This window comes from Amblyomma mixtum, chromosome 1, assembly GCF_055824585.1.
Source record: "Amblyomma mixtum isolate Tamu chromosome 1, ASM5582458v1, whole genome shotgun sequence".
Lineage (NCBI taxonomy): Eukaryota > Metazoa > Arthropoda > Arachnida > Ixodida > Ixodidae > Amblyomma > Amblyomma mixtum.
Window position 1 is genome coordinate 66453946 of NC_143012.1, and position 21907 is coordinate 66475852.

At 48.2% G+C, this 21907-nt stretch overlaps 1 protein-coding gene across 1 annotated transcript; it reads left to right on the forward strand.

Moving 5' to 3' along the window:
• The first annotated feature begins 1038 nt into the window (after positions 1-1038).
• Positions 1039-15565, forward strand: LOC149366579 (uncharacterized). Its single transcript, XM_089571376.1, has 3 exons — positions 1039-1432; positions 11006-11227; positions 15377-15565. The coding sequence occupies exons 1-3, from the start codon at positions 1202-1204 to the stop codon at positions 15563-15565; spliced, it is 642 nt and encodes a 213-aa protein (XP_089427502.1). The 5' UTR covers positions 1039-1201.
• The last annotated feature ends 6342 nt before the right edge of the window (positions 15566-21907 follow it).

Sequence of the window (21907 nt, forward strand, 5' to 3'; positions counted from 1 at the left end):
AATTGAGCTAACCGGGACGGCAAGCTTATGGTAGGGCGAGAGCGAATTGATCGATAACTCGAAGTGGGCACAGTGTTGTAAGAGTCCGGTTGTGGGCAGAGTGTGTGAGGGAACAAATGCGGGTTAATCACATCCTGGTCGAAATCGAGAGGAATAAATGTGCTTGGGCGCTTCTCATGACCCCTACCCGGCACACTGGTTTCGTGGAAGAGTTGGTGACAGTAATATTTACACCATATTTTTGAGAAATCGCAGCGCTTTGGGACGATAAATCGGACTAAACCAAACCAAACCAATCCAGGCGCAAAGAGTAATCAAGTATGGCATAATCATCACCCTAACTACGCACACTGCGGGGCAGAGACCTCTCGCATGTCTCTCCAATTAACCCTGACCTTTTCCAGTTGGGGCCACCCTATCCCCGCAAACTTCTTAAACGCCCACCTAACTTTCTGCCTTCCCCTACTACGCTAGCCTTCTCCTGGAATGCACTCCTTTACCCTTGAGTACCGACTGTTTATACAACTCTAGGCTTGTGCTAGACTTTCCATTCGGGACTTTCCATTCTACTCTGATATTTCAATTCTGATATTAAGGCGAAAGCCTTTAATGCCTCATCGTTGTCGACAGAAGGTTGTCAGCAGAGGTGTCAGGCTTTTCGGTTGGTCGGAATGGTTATGTCGTTAGAGTGCGCGGATTTGGAGTAATGAGGTCAGCCATGGAAATAAAAAAATAAGAAAAAAAATGAAAAAAAAAGAATTAAAGAAGTTAAGGAAATAACAAAGAAATCAAAAACAAAGAAAAATCAGAAAAAAATCAAGAAATCTATAAACGGGAAAAATATTGAAGAAAAAATTGAAAGAAGAGAAACAAAAATTAAAATGAAAATAAAAATAAACAAAAAATAAAACTACAAAAAGTAAAAAAGAAATAAAGAGATCAATGCCAGACTGTGCGCCAGGAAAGGCTTTCCCCCTTGCAGCACTTTAGAAAGCCAAAGTGCCCACTGAATTTCTTTTGCAATGATATGATTGTACACCATTTTTAGCGTAAGCCGACTGCGCTTAGTTTTTTTTTCTCCCCTATCGCAGGCATCAATCTCGACTGGAACCGGCCGGGAGACGCATGCAGCTCAACCAGAAGCGGCTTATCGGATTTTCTGAAAAAATTTTTTGTGTCGGCCAAGGGGAGGTACAAGTTGATGTTCACGGTACCGCCGCTGCCCAAGTTCCTGGAATCTTACAATTTTACGGCTCAGCTGCCGTACTTGCAGTACGTGGTCGTGACGACGCACAAGCTCCGTCGGCCGGCAATGCTCGCATGCACCGGCGAACGGCTCCTGGCAGCGTCAGCCTTCCGGAAGATCAGGGACCAGTACGTGAAATCTAGCGACGACCTCGAGACGCTCCGCAAGTTTGCCTACAGCATTTCGGTGCGTCGTAGCGTAAGCACTCCTCGGATGTACCGCTTCAGTTCGAGGGATTTGTTTCTGCAGAGTGGTCTCAGGGTCACTGTGTATTAAGGCGAAAGCCTTAAATGCCTCATCGTTGTCGACAGAAGGTTGTCAGCGGGGTTGTCACGCTTTTCGGTTGGTCGAAATGGTTATGACGTTAGAGTGCGCGGATTCGCAGTAATGAGGTCACGCACAAAGTCTTGACGCCCCCTTTGGGAGCAGACAACTAATAAAATAGTTGCCGTCCACTGCGACAGGGGCCGTAAAGCGTCCGTGGGTGACCGCATTGCATACCTCATTACTGCGAACAGAGCCATGAATAAACCGAGCTCATCGAAGCAGAGAGAGAGTCGTGCTAAAGAAGCAGTCAAAGTCGGCAGTCAAAGTGTGTTGTAATGTGTAGCCAAAGTGTGTAGTCAAATAAAGCACTAGTAAAGCACAAACAGTCTCGCAGAGAATTCCCAACAGTGCGCCAGGAAAGGCTTTCGCCTTGCAGCAATTTAGAGAGCCAAAGTGCCCCCTGAACTTTTTTTTTTTAGCGAAGAGACCCTGTGTTCTCACGTTGTGAAGGTTCTCTTGTACGGTGTTCTTCAAACGATCGCGCATTTCTCGTTCGGTAGTGAGTTCGAGATATTTCCGGCAATGTCGAGATTTTCTTATTCTCACTTTACTGACCAAATTAGGAAGGATTAAAATATATATTTCCCCGAAATTATGCTAGGCAATAGACCCGCGTTTAAAAGCAGATATCAAAATGTGCGATGTCAGTGCACGTGAAAGAATCTCAGGTGGTAGAAATTTCCGGAGTCCTTCACTACGACGTCTGTCATAGCCTGAGTTGCTTTGGGACGTTAAACCCCATAAACGAAACCAAAATGTTGCCAACGGCGCAAATTGTTGAAAAAAGTGAAATAGAAAATTGGTTTTGAGGAAGGAAATGGATGAATACCTGTCGCACAAATCTCGGTGGACACCCGAGGGAAGGGAAGGAAGATGGAATAAAAGGAAGGAATAAAGGAGGCAGTGAAAGAAGAAAGGAAGAAAGAGGTGCCGTAGTGGACGTCTCCGGAAGGAAGGAAGGAAGGAAGGAAGGAAGGAAGAGAAAACATTATTACTACTGCTTTTCCTGCGGTTTGGGGGAATCTTCGAAGGCGTCTTGGTTCTATCCCCAGGAGCCTTCCCTGTCGAAGTTGTCCGCCTCTAATCAATGGTCGGTTGCCCTCAGTCCAGGGCTCCTCTGACCACTGCCGCCCGTTGAGCACGCTGTACCAGACCTTGTTGGTCTTCAAGCGGTCGCTGGACAGCAGAGTCTCCCATTGCTCCGCACTCGGGTTTTGTATTTTGGGGACCAAGTCTATGTTTTGGCAGGCCCATCTGATGTGGTATAGAGTAGGTTTTTCGTCGCACCAGGGTCATTTGTTCGTGTATATCGTAGGGTGCATTTTGTTTAGTATATGTAGGTTTGGGAAAGAGCCTGTTTGTAATTGTCTCAAAGTGACAGCGTCCTCTCTGCTGAGTGATTTGTGCGGGTCGGGATTTCGCATTCTTCTGGCTCTATAGTTTTGTAGTATGGCCGAGTATTCCATGGGTGCTGGCGCGAGTTCTGCGGTCTCGTAGGATGCTCGGAAAGTATTGTATCCTTGAGCTATCCTGTCGGCCTCTTGATTCCCTGCCACCCCCGTGTGCCCGGGCACCCACACAATTTTGTGCGGGATCTTGTCGTTTTGTTCTTCCTGGTTTTCAATTCTGTCGCTCGCTGCGAGGAGTATACGGAGCGCGTGACGACCTATTCTGCCATTCATGTAATTTCGGTTCGTGAGTATTGTTAGCGACCGCCCGGTTCTATAGCCCTCCGCCACCGCTAGAGCAACGGCTTCTTCCTCGGACTCTGCAGCTGTGCAGCCTCAGAGAGACGCGCTGGTCATTTCGCGTAAAGACGAATCGACCACCGCCGCCTCAGCGATTTTGGTGTCTCCTCCTCTCTAAGACGCGTCTGCATACACGGTCGTGGCTTGAGGAGCGTGTGTTTTCTCGATGAATTCGGCCCTTGCTTCTCTTCTGCCTCGATGGAGGTTGGGATCCATGTTTTTTGGTATTGGCGCTATACCTTGAGGCTCTTGCGAAGCTCGTCGGGGATCGTTTCTGTCCTCGTCATTTCTCGCATCTGCTCGCGGTAGCCGAGCCTCTTTAGGAGCGCTCTTCCAGTCGTTGTCTGCAGCAGCCTTGGTTTTTGCGACTCAAGCTGCGCCTCTCGTAGCTCCTCAGAGGTGTTGTGTTGTGGCATGCGTTGTGTTGTGTTGTGGCATGCCATGTCGCCTGTTGGTGATGCGGGTGATCATGCGTGCGACTTGTAGCGTTGTTGCTTTGAGCAGGGTAAAAGTGTGAGTACTGTTCTGGTCGGATTGAACCCACATGCCCAAAATTTTTATTGTTGTCTTTTCGGGTATGGGCGTCCCTTCAAGGTAGACGTAGAGTTTTAGGTCCTCGTTGGTTGGAACGTTCCGGTTTTGCTTGCCTCTCCAGACTCTCAGCAGTTCTGATTTCTCGGTCCAGCATGCGAGTCCTCTTGCTGCGAGGTATTGCTCTACTCAAGAGGCCGCTTGCTGTAGCCTTTCTTCCTTCTCTCCGAGAGCGCCCGTGTCTGTCCAGACCATGGAGGAAGGAAAAAGAGAGGAGAGGCCGTCACGTGACATTTTGTGAAGCCGGAAACCAGCTCGGCGCCATCTTGTCCGGGCTGACGTCATCGCATAAGTCCCGCCCTCGACTACTGCGCGCGCGTTTCAAAGCCAACGAAGGAGCGTGCTACCGCAGGGGCACAGATCCCCGCGCTGGTGGCGCTTGGCTGCTTACCGGCCGGTTTAGGGCGCCCTATGCCGGTGTTCGTCAGCGGAAAAGTTAATAAAGCGGAAATATCCGTGTGAGACAGGCGGCTACTTTCAGTTACTGCTTCGTACTGCGTCGTCTCCGCGCCGTCTCCAACTGCTCGGCCCTGGTCACAATTAGTAGCAGCCGAGAAAAATACTTATCTCAGCTCTTGCAAGCGCGGGAAGTGACCTTCGCTTTCAATTACTGCGGTGGCCCATCTTGCGGTGGCCCCCCTTTGGCAACGCCCATCCCTGGGACTCTGAAGTTGAAGGCTGCATTCGATGAAACTAGTATACTTGCTTGTTTAGCTCAGCGCTCGAAATTAGCCTTCACCGGGTGAGGTGAAGGACACGCGAGAAACGTGGGCCCCTCGTCGCGCGAAACCACACGACGGCCACCGATGCCCGGGAAGGGCATTCGTGCGGTATCGAAAATCTCCTCCCTGTTCCTCAACTCTTGTAAGCACGGGAAGTGACCGTCGCTTTCAATTACTGCGGTGGGCGAAGGACAACTAAGCACACGCGAGAAACGCGGGCCCCTAGCCGCGCGAATTCCACACGAGTAGTGGTGTAGCCAGAAATTTTGTTCGAGGGGGGCACATGTTTTATTTATTTATTGGAAACGAAAATAAATGTGGAAACGAAATGTGGAAACGAAAATAAGAGTGCCCATTTATTCTTCACCGTCGCACGGCGTATGGCACTCCTTTTAATTCTAGGCACAGTTCACCCCATTATTAACAGACCTTTTTAATCCTTTGCATTCTCCTCAAATGAAGGTATCGCGAAAATAAAAAGTGCTTTTTTTTTTAAAGGATCTGCAGCCGAGCGCAGGTTTGCGTATGGGGTTGAAGTTTTGACAAATGTCATTTGTTTGCAGTTGATGACTTTGTTATAGAGCAGAAGCTTTTATGTTGTTGTATATGATGTGAAGATATTGTAAATAGCCACGTTTTTTCATGCGAGTTGTTTTTTGTGAGAAAATAAATGTTTTTTACAAATGAAGTTCTCGGCATCCTGTGTGCATTCGTATCTTTATGTAGATATTGCAGTGAACTAAACTAACCCTTCGCCTTTATTAAAGAAAAAAAATCTCTAAGGTATTGTTTAAGCGCAGGGTCTCTTTCTTTTCATTTTTACCGGCGGCGTATAACAGGGGCGTGCAAGCATGCAAAGCGAGCGCAGCGGCTTCCTTTAAAATATCGCCCTCCACCGATGTCATGGCCCCCGCTGCTCACACAAGCGCAATCGCGAAAAACGAAAATAGTTACACTAACACCAGTAACGGTCACTAGAGCGTTGCAAGAGCACGCCTAATAGCAACGAGGTTTCACTGCCGATGGAAACGGGAGCGCGAATGGCACACGCACACTGCACGCACAGGACGCGAAACGTCCGCGCAATACGCCGACGACCTCTCTAGCGCCCGGCGTATTGAATCACTGGTAAACGAACAGCGCGAGTGCTCCTCAGTAAGCAGCGGCGGTCTCCCGACGGCTCCGAGCAGTGACGCAGTTGACGAAATGCCCGTGCGATCGTGGTCGAGCACGCTGAAATGAATGCACGCAACAACGAGAGCTTTGCAGCGAATTCCGCCTGAGATATGAGTGAACGGCGCCAACGCAAGCTTGCGAGCCCGATCAAAAACAAACTCGAGCAGTTGAGAAAAGTACGCCGCACCGCAACTGCTACGCCGCGGTCGTCTGCTACCGCCCGGCTTGCAAGCAGCAACTACGACGCCGTTGCTAAGCTGCCCGGACAAGATGGCCTCCCGATCGCGAAAAAAACCACGTGATTTCCTCCACATTTTTCTCCCATGGTGTTGTGTGGAAAGGGCCTCTCCTCTCTTTTTCCTTCCTCCATGGTCCAGACTGTTATATCGTCAGCATACATGGCATGCCTGATGCCTTCGATGTTCTCTAGTTTTCGAGCTAGGCCTATCGTAGCTATGTGGAAGAGTAAGGGTGATATAACTGACCCTTGGGGTGTTCCCTTGTTTGGAGTGCGAATTTTATCCGATCGAAGGTCTCCTATGCCGATGGTGGCAGTTCTATCGGACAGGAAGGCTTTGACGACGCCGTGGAATCTGCGTGCGCAGTCCAGCTTGCGTAGGCCCGTAAGGATCGCTTCGTGGCTGACGTTATCGAATGCCCCCTTGATGTCCAGGGCCATTATAAAATAAATAAATAAAATAATAAATAATAAATAAATAAATAAAATAATAAATAAATAAAATAAATAAATAAATTATGACATTTTCTCCCGTCCGAGGTACGTACGTTTCGCAGCACATCTTCTTGTATTTGGAGGAGAACGTCCTGCGTCGAGAGCTTTTTTCTAAAGCCGAACATGGGATTTGGTACACAGTCGTTATCTTCCATGTAATTTTGCAGTCGTAAAGTTACCACCCGTTCGTAAAGCTTGCCAAGGCACGACGTGAGCGATATGGGCCTGAGGTTTTCAATTTTGAGCTTTTTGCCAGGTTTAGGTATCATTATTACTTCGGCGTGTTTCCAATCTTTGGGTGGTGGTGAAAAACATTTATGGGAAATTAAGTTTTTTTACAGAAGGGTGATTGGAGTAGGACCCTATTGGCCCTTTCCCCTTACAATACTGGGTGGAGCCCCTATTCCGGTGCCCCATTGGCAAGCAACGCCGCCCGCGTCCGTTGAACCAAAGCCTTTTGGCTCTTTAGGTCTTGACAGCCGAGCAGGGCCGCCTCCCAGTCCTCTTTGGTGGGGTTGGGGTTGGGGGGATAGATGGGTTTGACTGACACGCCCAAACCATGTGGAAGGTGTCAGCCACCTCCCCACAGAACTGGTACGCGCCATCAAAGGATGTATTGAAATGTTAAAGCACCGCCGGGCACAGTACACAATCTCCGGGAACCGTCTCCGCCTCCCAATGTTTGTTGAGGAAGCTGACGAGCTGTTGTATGAGGTCGTCGCTCAGGTTGCGGATTAGGGCGTTGTCGATTCTGTCCGCTCCAGCTGCTGTGTTTCTGGTGGTGTTTCTTATGGCCGCGTAAACCTCTTCCACAGTTATGGGGAGGTCGAGCATCTCGTTTTCGGCTCTTCGATACGTTCCTTGGTATCGCGGGGGGTTGTGATCGCCGAAACATTTTTCTCGTGCCTTCTCCAGTAGGGCGATGTCTGATCCCTCGAAGGAGTAGATGAACCTTGGGATGACTTTATTGTTTTCTGATTTTACTTTGGTCGGATCGATTAGTGCTCTAAAAGAGATTCCAGGCTCTGGCCGTGCCTAGAATTCCCATAAGCGAGTCACTGAGTTGTTCCCAATTTTGTTTCGTGAGTTTCATCGCGTATTCTGCCTTTCTCGTCAATTCGGCTATCTTACTTTTAGTTTCCTGTTGTGTTTTTGCTTCCGCCATCTTTTGGTGAGACTGCGTCTCGCTTCAGATCGTCTGAGAAGGTGTGCGGTCTACTTCGGGCGTTGCTGTCGTTCTCCTTGCACTTTTTGTGCATCGTTCTCCGGAATAATAATTTTGACCATCTGGGGACCTTTAACGTGCACCGACATCGCACAGCACACGGGCGCCTTTGGCGTTTCGCCTCCATCGAAACGCGGCCGCCGCGGTCGGATTCGAACCCGGGTACTCCGGCTCTGTAGACGAGCGGTTTCTGAACATTTGAGCAAAGGAATTGGCGCTGTAACTGTCTCACTTCTCGGTGTACAGCTTAACCGCACCCAGAGAGAAAGGGAGAAGGTGAGATGAAAGAAGCGCGCAGGCACTAAAACAATGTTATCTTTGACTTGCCTGCTTGCACAAAGTTTTTTCGGGGAACTAGTGCACCATAAACAGTCTCAATTAAGTATTAATCTCAAGAAATGCCGAGCGATTTTTGCACCAGAGTGTAGTTATTTAGAAGTGACCCTATAAATAAGAAAAAAACGAAAATTATGCATATTACTAATGAACAAAATTTGTATATCTATCACAAACGGGAGGGTCTTCAGTGATCGCTCAAGCAGTGGAAAATTTCCAGTGGCCGACATTATGCTAACAGATAATGTATACTACTTGGACGCCTCCGGTCCTCACCACGGGGGATGGTACACGGTCACGGTAGTTCACAACAGCAACACAGTTAACGGCCTCACCTTCAGAGCCCGCAGTGCAACGCAAGCCGAAGAGGTCGCGATTGCTCTCGGGGCCTGACATTCCGATTCAAAATACACAATCACCTACTCGGGAGGGGCCTGTCGGAACGTCGAACAAGGCTGCACTCCCTTCCAAGCCTATGGAATCTGCCAAAATTGCATTCGGATACGGACCCCGCACACCCTTACCTTAGCCGCACTTGCTGCGAACTATCCTGTGTATTGTACACGAAATCCGGAAAAATGGAAAGTTGATGTATGCCGCACAAATTACGGGAAACAAATGTTGAAATATCGTCTGCCAGCTATCCTGAACGAACTCTCCGGTGATGATAACCGAGACGTCCTCAACAAATCGTTCAGGGATCTACGCAGCATGTTTCTGTAATCAAAAGAATTGTACGTGGCGATAAAGTGAATTTCTTTGTTTTTGTTTGTGAAATAAGCACTGTTACAGAGATGTGTGTTATTTTGTTCTCGTTTTTTCTTCCCTTCACTTTCGTGCCGTGCATTTTTTATACTTAGCCAGCTTTGTGCACTACATTTTTTTTTTCATGATCCGGACCCCTAAAGTTTTGTTTGCCTTTCGTTTTCTGCCTTGTGGGCAGCTGCTTTTTCTATGTTTTCTGCAAATTCACTGCCTGTATTTGAAACATTCCGCGTATTCCACTGTATGCCTTGTAAGGGGCACGGACCTCGTCAAGCCGCCTTTGGCTTTTTGTCCGTGCCCCTAAGCATCTCAGGATGTTTGAATAAATTGATTTGATTTGATTTGATATGGGCCGCTGCTCATCAGGGGTTGGCAGGAAACGAGGCAGCAGACGCAGCCGCCTGCGCGCTCCCTCACCGAGCTGTTTTCTCCTCACCCGATCAGGAACCCCATCCTGATCCGATCTATACCTTCAGAGATATTAAAACCTATTATAAAGATAGTCATCGCCTTTACCCTCGCCTATGTAAAGGCCTGAAGAGGGCGATGAGCGGCTCCTTCTCCGCCTTTTCACCAGTTGCTATGACCGGCAGCACTGAAACATTCTGACCCCTCCTTTAGCAGCAGCGGCCCTCACTGTAGTGCGGTGTCTTCGGACACCTCTCACATGGTGTGCGCCTGCCCCTCCAACCCGGCCATTCCCCCTATCCCCAAACCAACCCAACCCGGGAGGACGGGGAGGCGATCCTGCTCGGCTGCCACGACTTACAGGCCCAACAAGCCTTAGTCGGGCGGCGGTCACCGCCACTGGGGTCCCAAACTGTTGACCTCCACCGAGTGCTTGTAAGGATCGGCACACCTCCTCTTCCTTCCAAATGAATGTTTTCGCCACCACCACCAGAGGCCGTGCAAGCGTGGGACGCTGCCATAATTGAGGCTGCGGTATGTGACCGCCGTCGCGCGTGAGGAACGGTCACATGCAAAGGCAACGGAGCGAAGAAGTGGGATACATGATGTGCTATGATACAAAGCATGCAAATGATCTGCTACGTTATGACATGCTATACAGCAGGTGTATCTTACCGGTACTCACCTATGGGGCAAAAACGTGGAGGCTAACAAAGAGGGTTCAGCTTAAGTTAAGGACAACGCTGCGAGCTATGGACAGAAAAATGGTAGGTGTAATGTTTAAAGATCGGAAGCGGGCGGAGTGGGTGAGGGAACAAACGCTGGTTAAAGATATCCTAGTCGAAATCAAGAGGAAGAAGTGGGCTTGGGCAGGCCATGTAATGCGAAGGCAAGATAACCGCTGGTCCTTAACGGAGTGGATTCGAAGAGAAGGCAAACGTAGCAGGGGGCGGTAGAGAATTAGGTGGGTGCATGAGGTTAAGAAATTTGTGGGAATATCGTGGCCGTGGCTGGCGATGGACAGGGTTAATTGGAGAGACATGGGAGAGGCCTTTGCCCTGCAGTGGGTGTAGTCAGGCTGATGTTGATGATGGTGATGACGGGTTTCCAGGGTCAACAAGTTGGGAAGCTCTAGCAGGCCTCAAAATAAAGCACCCTTATTAATAAACCATCCAGTACAATCCTACGGCGAAGACTAGACGGGCACTATAGGTGGGAACTAGAACGCCTGGTATAAGTGATAAATATTGCTATATCAGTACCATTGAGAGAGTGATGGTTTATGGTTTATGGGGTTTGAACGTCCCAAAGCGACTCAGGCTATGTGGGACGCCGTAGTGAAGGGTGCCGGAAATTTCGACCACCTGGGATTCGTGCACTCACATCGCACAGTACAACGGGCCTCTAGAATTTCGTCTCTCTCGAAATTCGACCGCCGCGGCCGGGATCGAACTCGCATGTTTTGGGTCAGCAGCCGAGCGCCATAACTGAGCCACAGAGGCGGAGCATTAAGAGTGTGATCAGTAGCGAAGGTTTCAATACTTGTCATGATAGCCTTGTCATGATAGCATGATAGCCTTAGTTGCTTATGCGCCATTAAACTCAACTCAATACTTGTCAAAATTATTATGTCTAGCATTTAGAGCGCTGCTTAGTCGGATAAAAATCTAATGTGCGGCTCTTCCATGCTCGCGAGATTGCACTTTCTGAGAATTGTTCGCTTTCCAGGTGGGCGCCGACATCTACCACCTGGAGCACGCGACGGAAGTGCAATACCTAGCGCCCACTGTGCGCATATCCTCTGTCTTCAACGGGAGAGAAATTATGTGGGGCAAAACAAGCTACAAGGACGTGTGTGAGCTGTTGACCGAAGATCACGATGCCGATGAAGAGTGCCGGGTGGTGAAGGGCCGGAGCATCAAGAGCCTAAAAGATGGCGCTATTCAGGAGGTGGGTGATGCTGACAGTGCATGCGTTTAACCCTCGCCATCGGGTATTTTGCCCACTTTCAGTTTTCTATTATGCGCTTGTTAGAATGACGTGCTTAAAAAATTGGCAGGGGTTTAACGCAGTTAAACAGAGTAGAAGTGCGAAAGCATGCACTCATTCTTCAATTGGAAGGGATACTTAAACTCCGCCTTAATGGTATGACGCGGGACCTTAAATGGGTTGATTGCCATATATGCAGAATTGGACATTCTCCTACTTGACGTTCATAGAAAGCTGAGAGTCCTCATACAACTCCAGGCGCAGTAGTGCAGCGGTTAAGCGTTCCGCTGTCATTCTTTAATTTGCGCGTTTCGATCCCGGCCGCGGCGTCCTTTTGACGAGAAATTCTAGAGGCCGGTGTACTGTGCGATGTTGCGATGTCAGCGCACGTTAAAAAACTCCAGGTGGTCGAAATTTCCCGAGCCCTTCACTACGGCGTCTCTCATAGCCTGAGTCGCTTCAGGACGTTAAACCCCATAAACCAAACCAAACCAAACGTTTTCAAATTTTTTATGTATACTTGTTAGAAAGGCGTGCTTGTATACCTGAAGCCAAGCTATAGCAAGCGTTAATGGCGGCCGAGACGCGATAGTGCAGCCCCTATATCGTCGTCTTCCAGGTCAACTGTGCGTTACATTGCCATATTAGTTGGCGTTATGGACAGCATGTACGCACTAGTCTTGTTCAGTCGTTCGGTTAGTCCATTGCTCTGCGGACAGTACGATGTGGATCTGCGGAGGCTCGTGCTGCTGTTCTGAAAACTGTGGTCGACGAGTTGAGCTGTAAACACCGTCGTGCGAAGGGGTGCCGTGCCGCAAGACGATATTTCGCATGAAAACGTCATTAACTTCGCAAGCTGTGCCGTGAGAAGTTGCGCCGCAGGGGAATATGCAACATGCAGGTGACAGTGAGTTGCGACACCCCACCACGGTCTCCCGAGCATCCCCAGGGACATCCCCGCAGCGAGATTTGGGTGGGCACACAGGGCTCACCAAACCCACACTTCGAAGTGTGTGGTAGCGTAGTTCCCCTGGAAGAGGGGATCCTTGTGGTTGAGCAGAAGCCGAGTGTTGGGACCTTTACGGCCCATCGGCGGAGGCAACACACCCACTTTTACCTCCACTTCCCGTAGACGGCACTTGTGGCCTGGCTCGATTGGGGAATCGGCAGTCTCCTTTCCTGCTCTCCTCTCCACCTTTCACTTTCCTATCTTCTTTCTTTTAACTATCCTATTTCTCCTCCTCTGTTTTCTCTTTCTTTTAATCCTGGCGGCTGTGGTTAATCTTGTGTGGCGGTCGGCTCTGCGTTACGCCATGTTGGGGTGGGCAAGGACTGCTTCCAAGTTCCTGTCCCGTCCGCTCGTTGGGTGGGTGGCTTGCACCCAGGCTGAACAGTATATATATTTTATGGCTCTTCCCTTCCCTAAACATGATCGTCCTTCGGATTAACAGGGCGAACCGAAGTTACAGCTGAATTTTTCCGGTGAGGATAAGAAGCATTCCTAATGTACCATGTCCTTTATAGTCAAGAAGCAGAAAAAAATTTAACGAACAACGTTCCTTCCTTCGTCTCTAAATGTATAACTGATGCCTGAGGTAAGACAAACCGCTGGTCCTTATGGGTGAGGAAGCGGACTCCAAGAGAAGGCAAGCGTAGCAGGGGGCAGCAGAAAGATAGGTGGGCGGATGGGATTAGGAATTTGCAGTGACATGGTGGGCGCAGCTGGCAAAGTGCATGTTTAATTGGATAGACATGGAAGAGGCCTTTGCCCTGCAGTGGGCGTAGTCAGGCTGATGGTGATGAATCCAGGAAAAAAAACTATCAAAGATACCCAGTAGTGTCATACTAGCAGAGCTTAAAGAGACTGTGCAATACTCCCAACCTTTTGTCCATTGGATATATCTCTCTCTGTCACTGCACACCGATCCCTGAACAGCATCCGTGGTGTGATTTATTAAACAGATTTCGTCCACCGGATTGATCATGAAATTCTGGAAGGCCTCAGGGAGCAAAATGACATAAATTTACATCGTAACAAAATAAGGAAGGAAGACAAAGAAATCCCAACAAAACATCTAGTCCTGACATACAAGTCGAGAGCACTCCCGGAGTGCATAGGAGCAGGCCAGTTGAAAGTAAATGTCCGTCATTACATCCCAAATCCACGAAGGTGTTCAGACGTAAAAGGTATGATCATGTGTCACAAAGCTGCCGCGGGCACAAAACTCGCGCTAAATGCGCCTCAAAAGTGCGTGCTTCCTGAAACTGTGAAGGTGCAGCACTTCGTTGCAGAATCTGTGAAGGTGATTACCCGCCTCTTCAAGGTCATGTCCCTCATGGAAGAACGAGAAAGAGATTAAAATGATCAAGACAAAACAGAATATCACTTTTAAGGAAGCGCAACGACTCTTCAGTGAATAGAATACTTTCAACTATTCTGCAAAAACCACTTCCTCATTCGTGAGGAAAAGGCTGAGGCTTTTATTTGATTGGTCGGTATCCTCAGCATCCTTGCCCAGCCAAGGATGGCCGCTGAGGCTACCTGACCTTTTTAAAGCTTTTACCATTAGCCATTCCTAAATCTCGTTTTCCCCATTATTACTAGGTAGTTAAATTTTTAGGCCCTTTATACCACTGAGAGCTTCCACATTTTTACTAAATCTTCCTATACCTTGTGTTTAGCGCATGATGGCCTTAGCTGCCTATGTGCCATTAAACCCAACACAACACAACAATATTCTGCAAAAACAAACTTCGCCGATGTGGTGCGCACCATACAGCACTCCGGCACCTGTCCAGTCCACTTTCACCAAGCCTATGACAGTGCCATCCAAGCCGCAGCCAGGAACATCGGTTTCCAGGAATTTCACTAGTGGTGTGCCTAATCCTACACGCAGCTCTTCGTTTCTTCACTCCTGAGAATTTCTTACAGGCGCCCAAGGTTGTAATTTCGTTTATTGTGTAACGAGCATGAAAGTGGCCTTCGGAAAGTAATTACTGAAGGTTTAACTTTTCTAAACCTATTTATACAAAGCAAAAGCTGGCGATATCCGTGGGGTGGTCAGTGGTCGCTTAATGACGACATTGCAAGGTCCTCTGCGTAACTTTCCGAGATGGCCCTGCTTCGCTCGGTTCCATGGAAGCACGCACTGCTTAGGCGAGCGGTGCGCTCCTCTTTAAACCGCCGTCAAGGGCGCCATGAGTCACGTGGACTCAATGCGGGAGAGCGCATGCGCGGCTGTGGAACCACAGCGGCGAGTGACGTGGCTAGTCACATGGTCGAGCTTGCGCAACTCCGGAGCGGCTGGAGGTCACTGAAGGTCAAAACGACGGGGTCGGCGAAACTCGCGGAACGTGGTGTAGCAAAGCTTTCGCTTTGAAATACGTAGCAAGTGCCTCGTAGCCTCTGTGACAGGCTGCTCAGCGCTGCACGATGTTTAGGCTTAACGCCAGCGTAGTATGGTTTGGTGTATGGGGTTTAACGTCCCAAAGCGACTCAGGCTATCAAGGACGCCATAGTCGAGGGCTCTCCGCAAATTTCGACCACCTGGGGTTCTTTAACGTGCACTGACATAGCACAGTACACGGGCCTCTAGAATTTCTCCTCCAAAGAAATTCGGCCGCCGCGGCCGGGATCGAACCCGCGTCTTTGGGGTCAGCAGCCGAGCACCATAACCACTGAGCCACCGCGGCGTCTCCAAGGTAGTATCAGAAGAAAGTAAGGTATTAAGTAATTCACACCTTAGCTACGGTCGAAACGTGTGGTCGGACATGTTAACTTTTTGCGCCGCCGATGTGGCTCAGTGGTTATGGTGCTCGGCTGCTGACCCCAAAGACGCGGGTTCGGTCCCGGCCGCGGCGGTTGAATTTTTTTGGAGGAGAAATTCTAGAGGCCCGTGTACTGTGCGATGTCAGTGCACGTTAAAGAACCCCAGGTGGTCGAAATTTCCGGAGCCCTCCACTACGGCGTCTCCAGAGCCTTAGTCGCTTTGGGACGTTAAACCCCATAAACCAAACCAAACCATCTTTGCGTTTGTTATTGATGGAGAGACACACTTTTTCGCTCAATGTTTCTCAAGCTGTCTTTGATGGACTGCTCTGTGGTCGCAGGCGGCAGCTCTGGCGGGACCTCAAGAGCTGAAGCATCGTATGCAGAGGTCGTACGACGACGGCATGGGCGAGACACCCGTGGCGGTGTTCGACGTCTTCCTGGACGACGATCCCCGCAGGGTGTGCACGGATACAGACATGGAGGCGCCGCTGCTGCAGACCATCGCTGAGACGGGGCCTGGGGAATAACTGTAATCCCGCTAGTGCAGCCCTCCCCGGTGACGAAACCTGGTACTGACATGCCCCCCCCCCCCCCCCCCCGGCAGTGGACGTGGATTATTTTTTTAAGCTGTCACGTGGACTAGCTATGGTGAACTATGACCTCGGATGTTGAGTCTGAGTATTGTTCGGGACCACTGGCATCCTTATCCGGCCGGGGCTACAAGCTACGGATGCCACCTGTATAGTAGCTTCTCGTTGTAAAAAGCAAAGCTAGACGCACGTTTAGCACCTACCAATGGAGCGTGCAGGTGCGGCCAGAATAATACCCCAGCAAACCAAAAACCTCTGAGACGTCTAGCTAGGCGTCTCTGAGAGGTTTTTGGTTTGCTGGGACGCAGCATGCGAAAGGCGGCCAAGCTAGCAGGAACTGTATCTAAGTGCCACCTGATCTCATTTTCTTAGATTTTTCGAAAGCTTTCGACCGCGTATCACATTCCAAACTTATTATGAAACTTAATGCAACCATTGGAGCTGGCCCTATAGTAGATTGGATCGTTGATTATTTGACTGACCGTACTCAATTCGTCGAAATTAGCAATGCTAAGTTCGAAACAGCTAATGTTACATCCGGCGTGCCACAAGGAAGTGTTCATGGCCCAGTATTTTTAATTTTTATAAACGACTTACTTACTAGTATTTCTCACAATATTAAACTCTTTGCCGATGACTGTGTACTTTACCAGGAAATTAACTGCGTCAATGACCATATAGCTTTAAATAACGCTTTAACAGCAGTGACCAAGTGGTGTGAAGAATGGCAGACGACTATTAATGTTAAAAAATCACTTGCTTTATCCGTAACCAGAAAGATACACCAATCAAATTTCCAGTACACATTGAACAACATTCATCTTGATTCGGTGTCCGAATATAAATATTTAGGCATAACACTGACCTCTGACCTCAGATGCGATTCTCATGTTAACAATGTCACATCAACCGCCTTAAAACAGTTATTTTTCATTAACAGACGCCTCAAACTACACCATCAGAAACAAAGCTCCTTGCGTATAACACATGTCAGACCAATTCTAGAGTACGCTAATGTTGTTTGGTTTCCTTTCACTAACAAGCTTACTAAACAAATAGAAGCAGTGCAAAGGAAGGCGGTCAGATGTATATTTAATAAACACAGGTTGACAGACTCACCAATAGAACTACTCAAACACGCAGGACTACTAACCCTTCAAAACAGAGCAAAACTAGCGCGCCTTAAAACCATGTATCAACTCGTACACAATCAATTAAAAGTCGACACTTCAAGATACATATCAAAATCACAAACGCGATAAGCACGTAACAAACACATACACACTCTAAACGAGTTTTCATTCCGTACTGACAGTTTCAAATATTCATACTTCCCTCGTGCTATACGCGAATGGAACACCTTGAACACATCCATTTTTGGTAATCCATCATTAAATTCCTTTAGCACACGTGTGGAAAATCTACTACTTATATCTTAGTATTTATTGAGTTCATATATGTCATTAAGAAGTTATTCCTTGCATTTGTGCTTTCACTTGTGGTATTATTGTCCGCCAAAGTCATGTCACATGCTCCTCATTCTGGTTTATTTTTTATACGTATCTTCTAATGTATAATCTCGTGTAATATTTTTTATGCACTTTGATTAATTACCATTGCTATTTTTTTGTGTGCCTCTGTACTTTTGAATGCACTCCCTGTTACGATCCCTGATGGGATTGACAGTATCGAATAAGTAAATAAAATAAATCAGCACACCAAAGACACCCCTGGCTATCCTGCCGCCGAGCCCCCCTCTTTGCTGCAACCGTGCCGTTATATCACTGTTAGAAAGATGCCGAGCTGGTTCGGGCAACACCGCCAAGTGCTGCCTTCATCGAGGCGTGCTCACTTCAGCCTCGGTGGCTGCGCGGACTGAAGGGCCGAGGTAACACGTAATGCCAGAACGGCCGTCTCGCGCCCGTTCACAGCGCGCGCCGCTCCTCGATGCGAGAAACGGGGAGCGGAGTATCAGTCGATCATAGAGCAAGGGATTGCATGCTATACGCTGTGATGTTGATAGGCCTGCGGAAAAAGTGGGTCCGTGATACCGGTGCCATCTCGCCGCGTCCAAATTAGGATAGTTCCTGTCGCCACTGCTAGGCGGCGCGCATAAGCAGGTTTCCGCCGCTCCGCGACCCTTCCTGTGCCCCGTATTATTCTGGCCGCACCTGTACATATAGGGTAAATTTGAGGAAGTACAGTCTCATCTTTTTTTTAATATAGCTTGACGCATATTCGTTTTGACTGCACTTTTCACCATGGCGTGACAGTCATCTGCCGCTTCTGTCGTTTGATGTCAACAGCCAGTTCATTTTCACCTCTAGGATACGAGACATCTCTTAGCTAATAAACGAGCAGTTTGTTCAATAGGACACGCACTGCCAGCGTTTCTTGCCTAGTGATGCAAAACTATCGATAGTACTATCGATACTATCGATAGTTGATTCACTATCGAACTATCGATGGTAAGAAAGACTATCGATTATAGTACTATCGATCGATAGGGCGCTATCGATAGTACTATGGATAGTTAGCACTTTCTATAGTAATATCGAGAGTACTATCGATAGTACTTTCGATAGTTCTCTTGATAGTGCTATCGATAGCTGTATCGATACTACTTGTTATGTATATAGTACTGTCGTTTCTATAAAATCAACCACGCGTACCCATTGCATCCTAAACTCTGTTTCCCCAGTGTGTGGTATGGAGGTGATGGTATGAGTCACGGACAGGACTCTCCTGTTTTCGCGGCCTACGCGTCACCGAGCTCTGCAGACGTTCCCTCGTAACGTATCGCAATTTTTTTGGTTATATTGGAGGCCCGAAAATGTATAATGTCAATATTGTTACTATATCAATAGTCTTACCATCGACAGTTTCACTATTGATAGTCTTGCTATCGATAGCGGTACTATCGCTAGAAATACTATCGATAGCAGCACTGTCGATAGTAATACTATCTATTCTACTATCGATAGTAATACTATTGGTAGTAGAATCGGTAATAATGCCACGCGCCTAACGCGCCGCGCGGCCTCCGCGCTGATTCGAAGACGACGACGAAGCGGCGGTGGGCTCTCGTGGCGCGCTGTTCTGTTCTGTGTCGTGGAAGCGGGCTCCATAATTAGAAGAAGGCTACCGGTCTTGGGTTCTTCCCGACGTCTACCTGCACGGCTCCTCTGGTTGTGACACTATCGATAGTAGACTATCGATAATACTATCGATGTTTTCACTATTTTCCTACATTTTTGAGCTTGAAAGCAAAATGTGGTTTATAATGAACACTTATCCGCGTTATTGAGACAGGCGCTGTGTCCTGTCTTCGTTCTTTCTTGTAGTTTGCACGGATTGTCGTTTTTTTTTTTCACCAATTCAAGTATGCACCAACTATTCCAAAGAGAGGAGTTAATGCAGGTTGTTCTTGTTTCCTGATAATAAAGCGGTCTGTAATGTGAGTGTTGCTATGCGAACTAGAAATAAAACACTGTCAATGAAACATTGTGAGAGTGTGCGTGTTCCGTTCGCCTAGTATAGGTTTCACAAGATGTACCTTATTCAATGTTCAAATTAGTCTGCCCTTCATCTCTCCGCCCACAGTGCACTAAATTGCTGTAATGTTTGTAGAGAGAGCTTACATTTTTCTTTCCCCTGTCTCGCGCATGTGCAAACCAGACGTGCCTTAGTTCTTCGTCCCTATTTCAGAAATTGCTGAGGACCTACCAAAACATTAATCACAAAACTGCCATCACTATGTTGAAAGGATAAGTTTGTTTTCTATGATTCCGCCGAATGATACTGTGACTGCATTCATAGGGTGGAAACACTGAGTTCTTTTATGTAGTCAATGCAAATTCCGAATTGATCAATTTTACGTTCATTATTTTTCTACATACAAAAAGATGGCAAAACATTGGCAAAAGATGGCAAAACGAACCCGCGTCTTTCGGGTCAGCAGCCGAACGCCGTTATCACCCAGCCACCGCGGCGGGGCCTTAGATTACTTCTAACGAAATGCTTCTAGAGTGCGATCGCATGGTAAGGGAAAATTGTACCATGGGTGCAGTGATTTGTGCTTTAAGAAGTGCTAGCTATGTCCATTATGCTAACATTGTGGCAGGTGTCTTTTATTTAATCCCAAAATTTATTCGAAAATATTCTGAAACGCCTTCTTTCGAGGGTACTGCATAAGACGGTTACTACATCTACTGTGGCCTAACTACTACAACGACTATAGCCTAATTACGCGAGGTGTATTGTGGATATTGTTTCGGGGAGACGATTGGATGTCAGAGCTGTGGGGGCAGCGAGCCTTTCTTTTGAACGTACAGTACGGTCCACTGTTAAAGGGAACATGCGATCGCGTGGTCTCCGCGCTTCGCGGAGCGCTACCGCCGAGAACTTGCGGGAACTGTCGGCACAAGACGCATGCGCAGTAAGCATAACGACTGGTCATTCCGAGCATGCGCCTGATGCCGCCTATTCTCGCCGCATCTAGGCGGCAGGGCTTCGTGAAGCTCAGAGGGCAAGCGATCGCATGTTCCCTTTAACAATGGACCGTACTGTACGAATAAGTGAGTGCAGTTTTTTGTTTGGTTTGGTTTGGTTTATGGGGTTTTACGTCCCAAAGCGACTAAGGCTATGAGACGCGCCGTAGTGGAGGGCTCCGGAAATTTCGACCACCTGGGGTTCTTTAACGTGCACTGACATCGCACAGTACACGGGCCTCGAATTTCTCCTCCAAAGAAATTCAACCGCCGCGGCCGGGTTTTTTGTTTAGTGTACGCTCATTTCGCACTGAGTGTGCAGTGGGGAATCGCGGCCAAGGCTGTTATCGCAATAAAGCAGGTCATGATACGCGTGAAGGGAGCATAGAGAGCACCTGTGCTTGCAAACAGCATAGCGGAAGTCCTCTGCGCTGCGATGCGCACTTGCGGGCACGCCCAGCGGGCTAAAACTGCCCGAGGTATGATGTACGGGGAGAGCTGTAGAATTAGTCTTAATACGTATTAAGTTACTGAGTACATTTTTTAAGATCTATCGAGAAGGAAATAGCGAAATATTACCTATGAAATATTAGCCACGCAGTAAAAAGCAGGTAATGAATAATGCAGTTTAACATTGTTCAAACGAAATGGAAGATACCCCAAGATTTCTTCGTTATAGCCATTGCTTCGTTATGCCGGTATATGCCTTTCCTGGCAACTGTCGCATGCCAGCGGGCTTACCTGCCACACCGGGTATAACGAAGAGATCATAGCTGGGGTTCTGTGCGCCGTGGGTGTGCATTGTGAGATCAACGCGTGAACAGAGCGTGTACCACGTGACCGATTGTACGAACGCCAATCCAATATGCAAGCCTCGATTTTGGTCAAGGTCAAATTTCGGGAACAAGGGAAGATTGTTGGGCCAATTGCTCCAAAATCATAGCAACGGAACGGCGCGAAATAAAGGGGGCAGGAGGACATGAGATGAAAGACACAGCGCCGATGGACTATGATGAGCAAATGTCTGGGGTGGCTCGGGCCAGTTTCGAAAATGACTCGGGCTGAAAATGACTCGGGTCGCCATGGTCGCCATCGTGTCGAGCAGTTATGATTGGATATCGATTTTGGTCCAAATCGTCCAAGGTCAAATTTCGCGGGCCGCCGAGGCCAAATTTGTATTGTTACGACATACTACACCGTCATTAATTTGTACCTCATTTACACAATTATAACCTGATTATGAGTTCATATGACATGGTACCAGTTTTCATGGACACGCTCTGCGGACGCGATCTGCGGACAATTTCCGGTGACAGCTTTTGCTTCTCGTGAGCCATGTAATGGTTCTGGCCGCCGCGGTGGCTCAGTGGTTATGGCGCTCGGTTGCTGACCCGAAAGACGCGGGTTCAATCGTGGCCGCGGTAGCCGAATTTCGATGGAGGCGAAATTCTAGAGGCCCGCGTCCTTTGCATTGTGAGTGCACGTTTAAGAACCCCAGGTGGTCGAAATTTCCGGAGCTCTTCCCTACGGCGTCCCTCATAGCCTGAGTCGCTTTGGGCCGTTAAACCCCCATAAACCATAAACCAAACCATATAATGCTTCCCATTAATAAAACAAAAGAACCCTATGAGGGACTACCCTCCTCCCGATTCACTGAAAATGAATCAGATACTTGCTAGTTTCTTCTTCGGGCTTGCAGGCGCTTTTTCAAAAATGATCGCCTGCGATACTTGGTTTCTATTACGCGATAAACTCAAAAGAAATTGGAGCTACCTGTATTCACAATCGC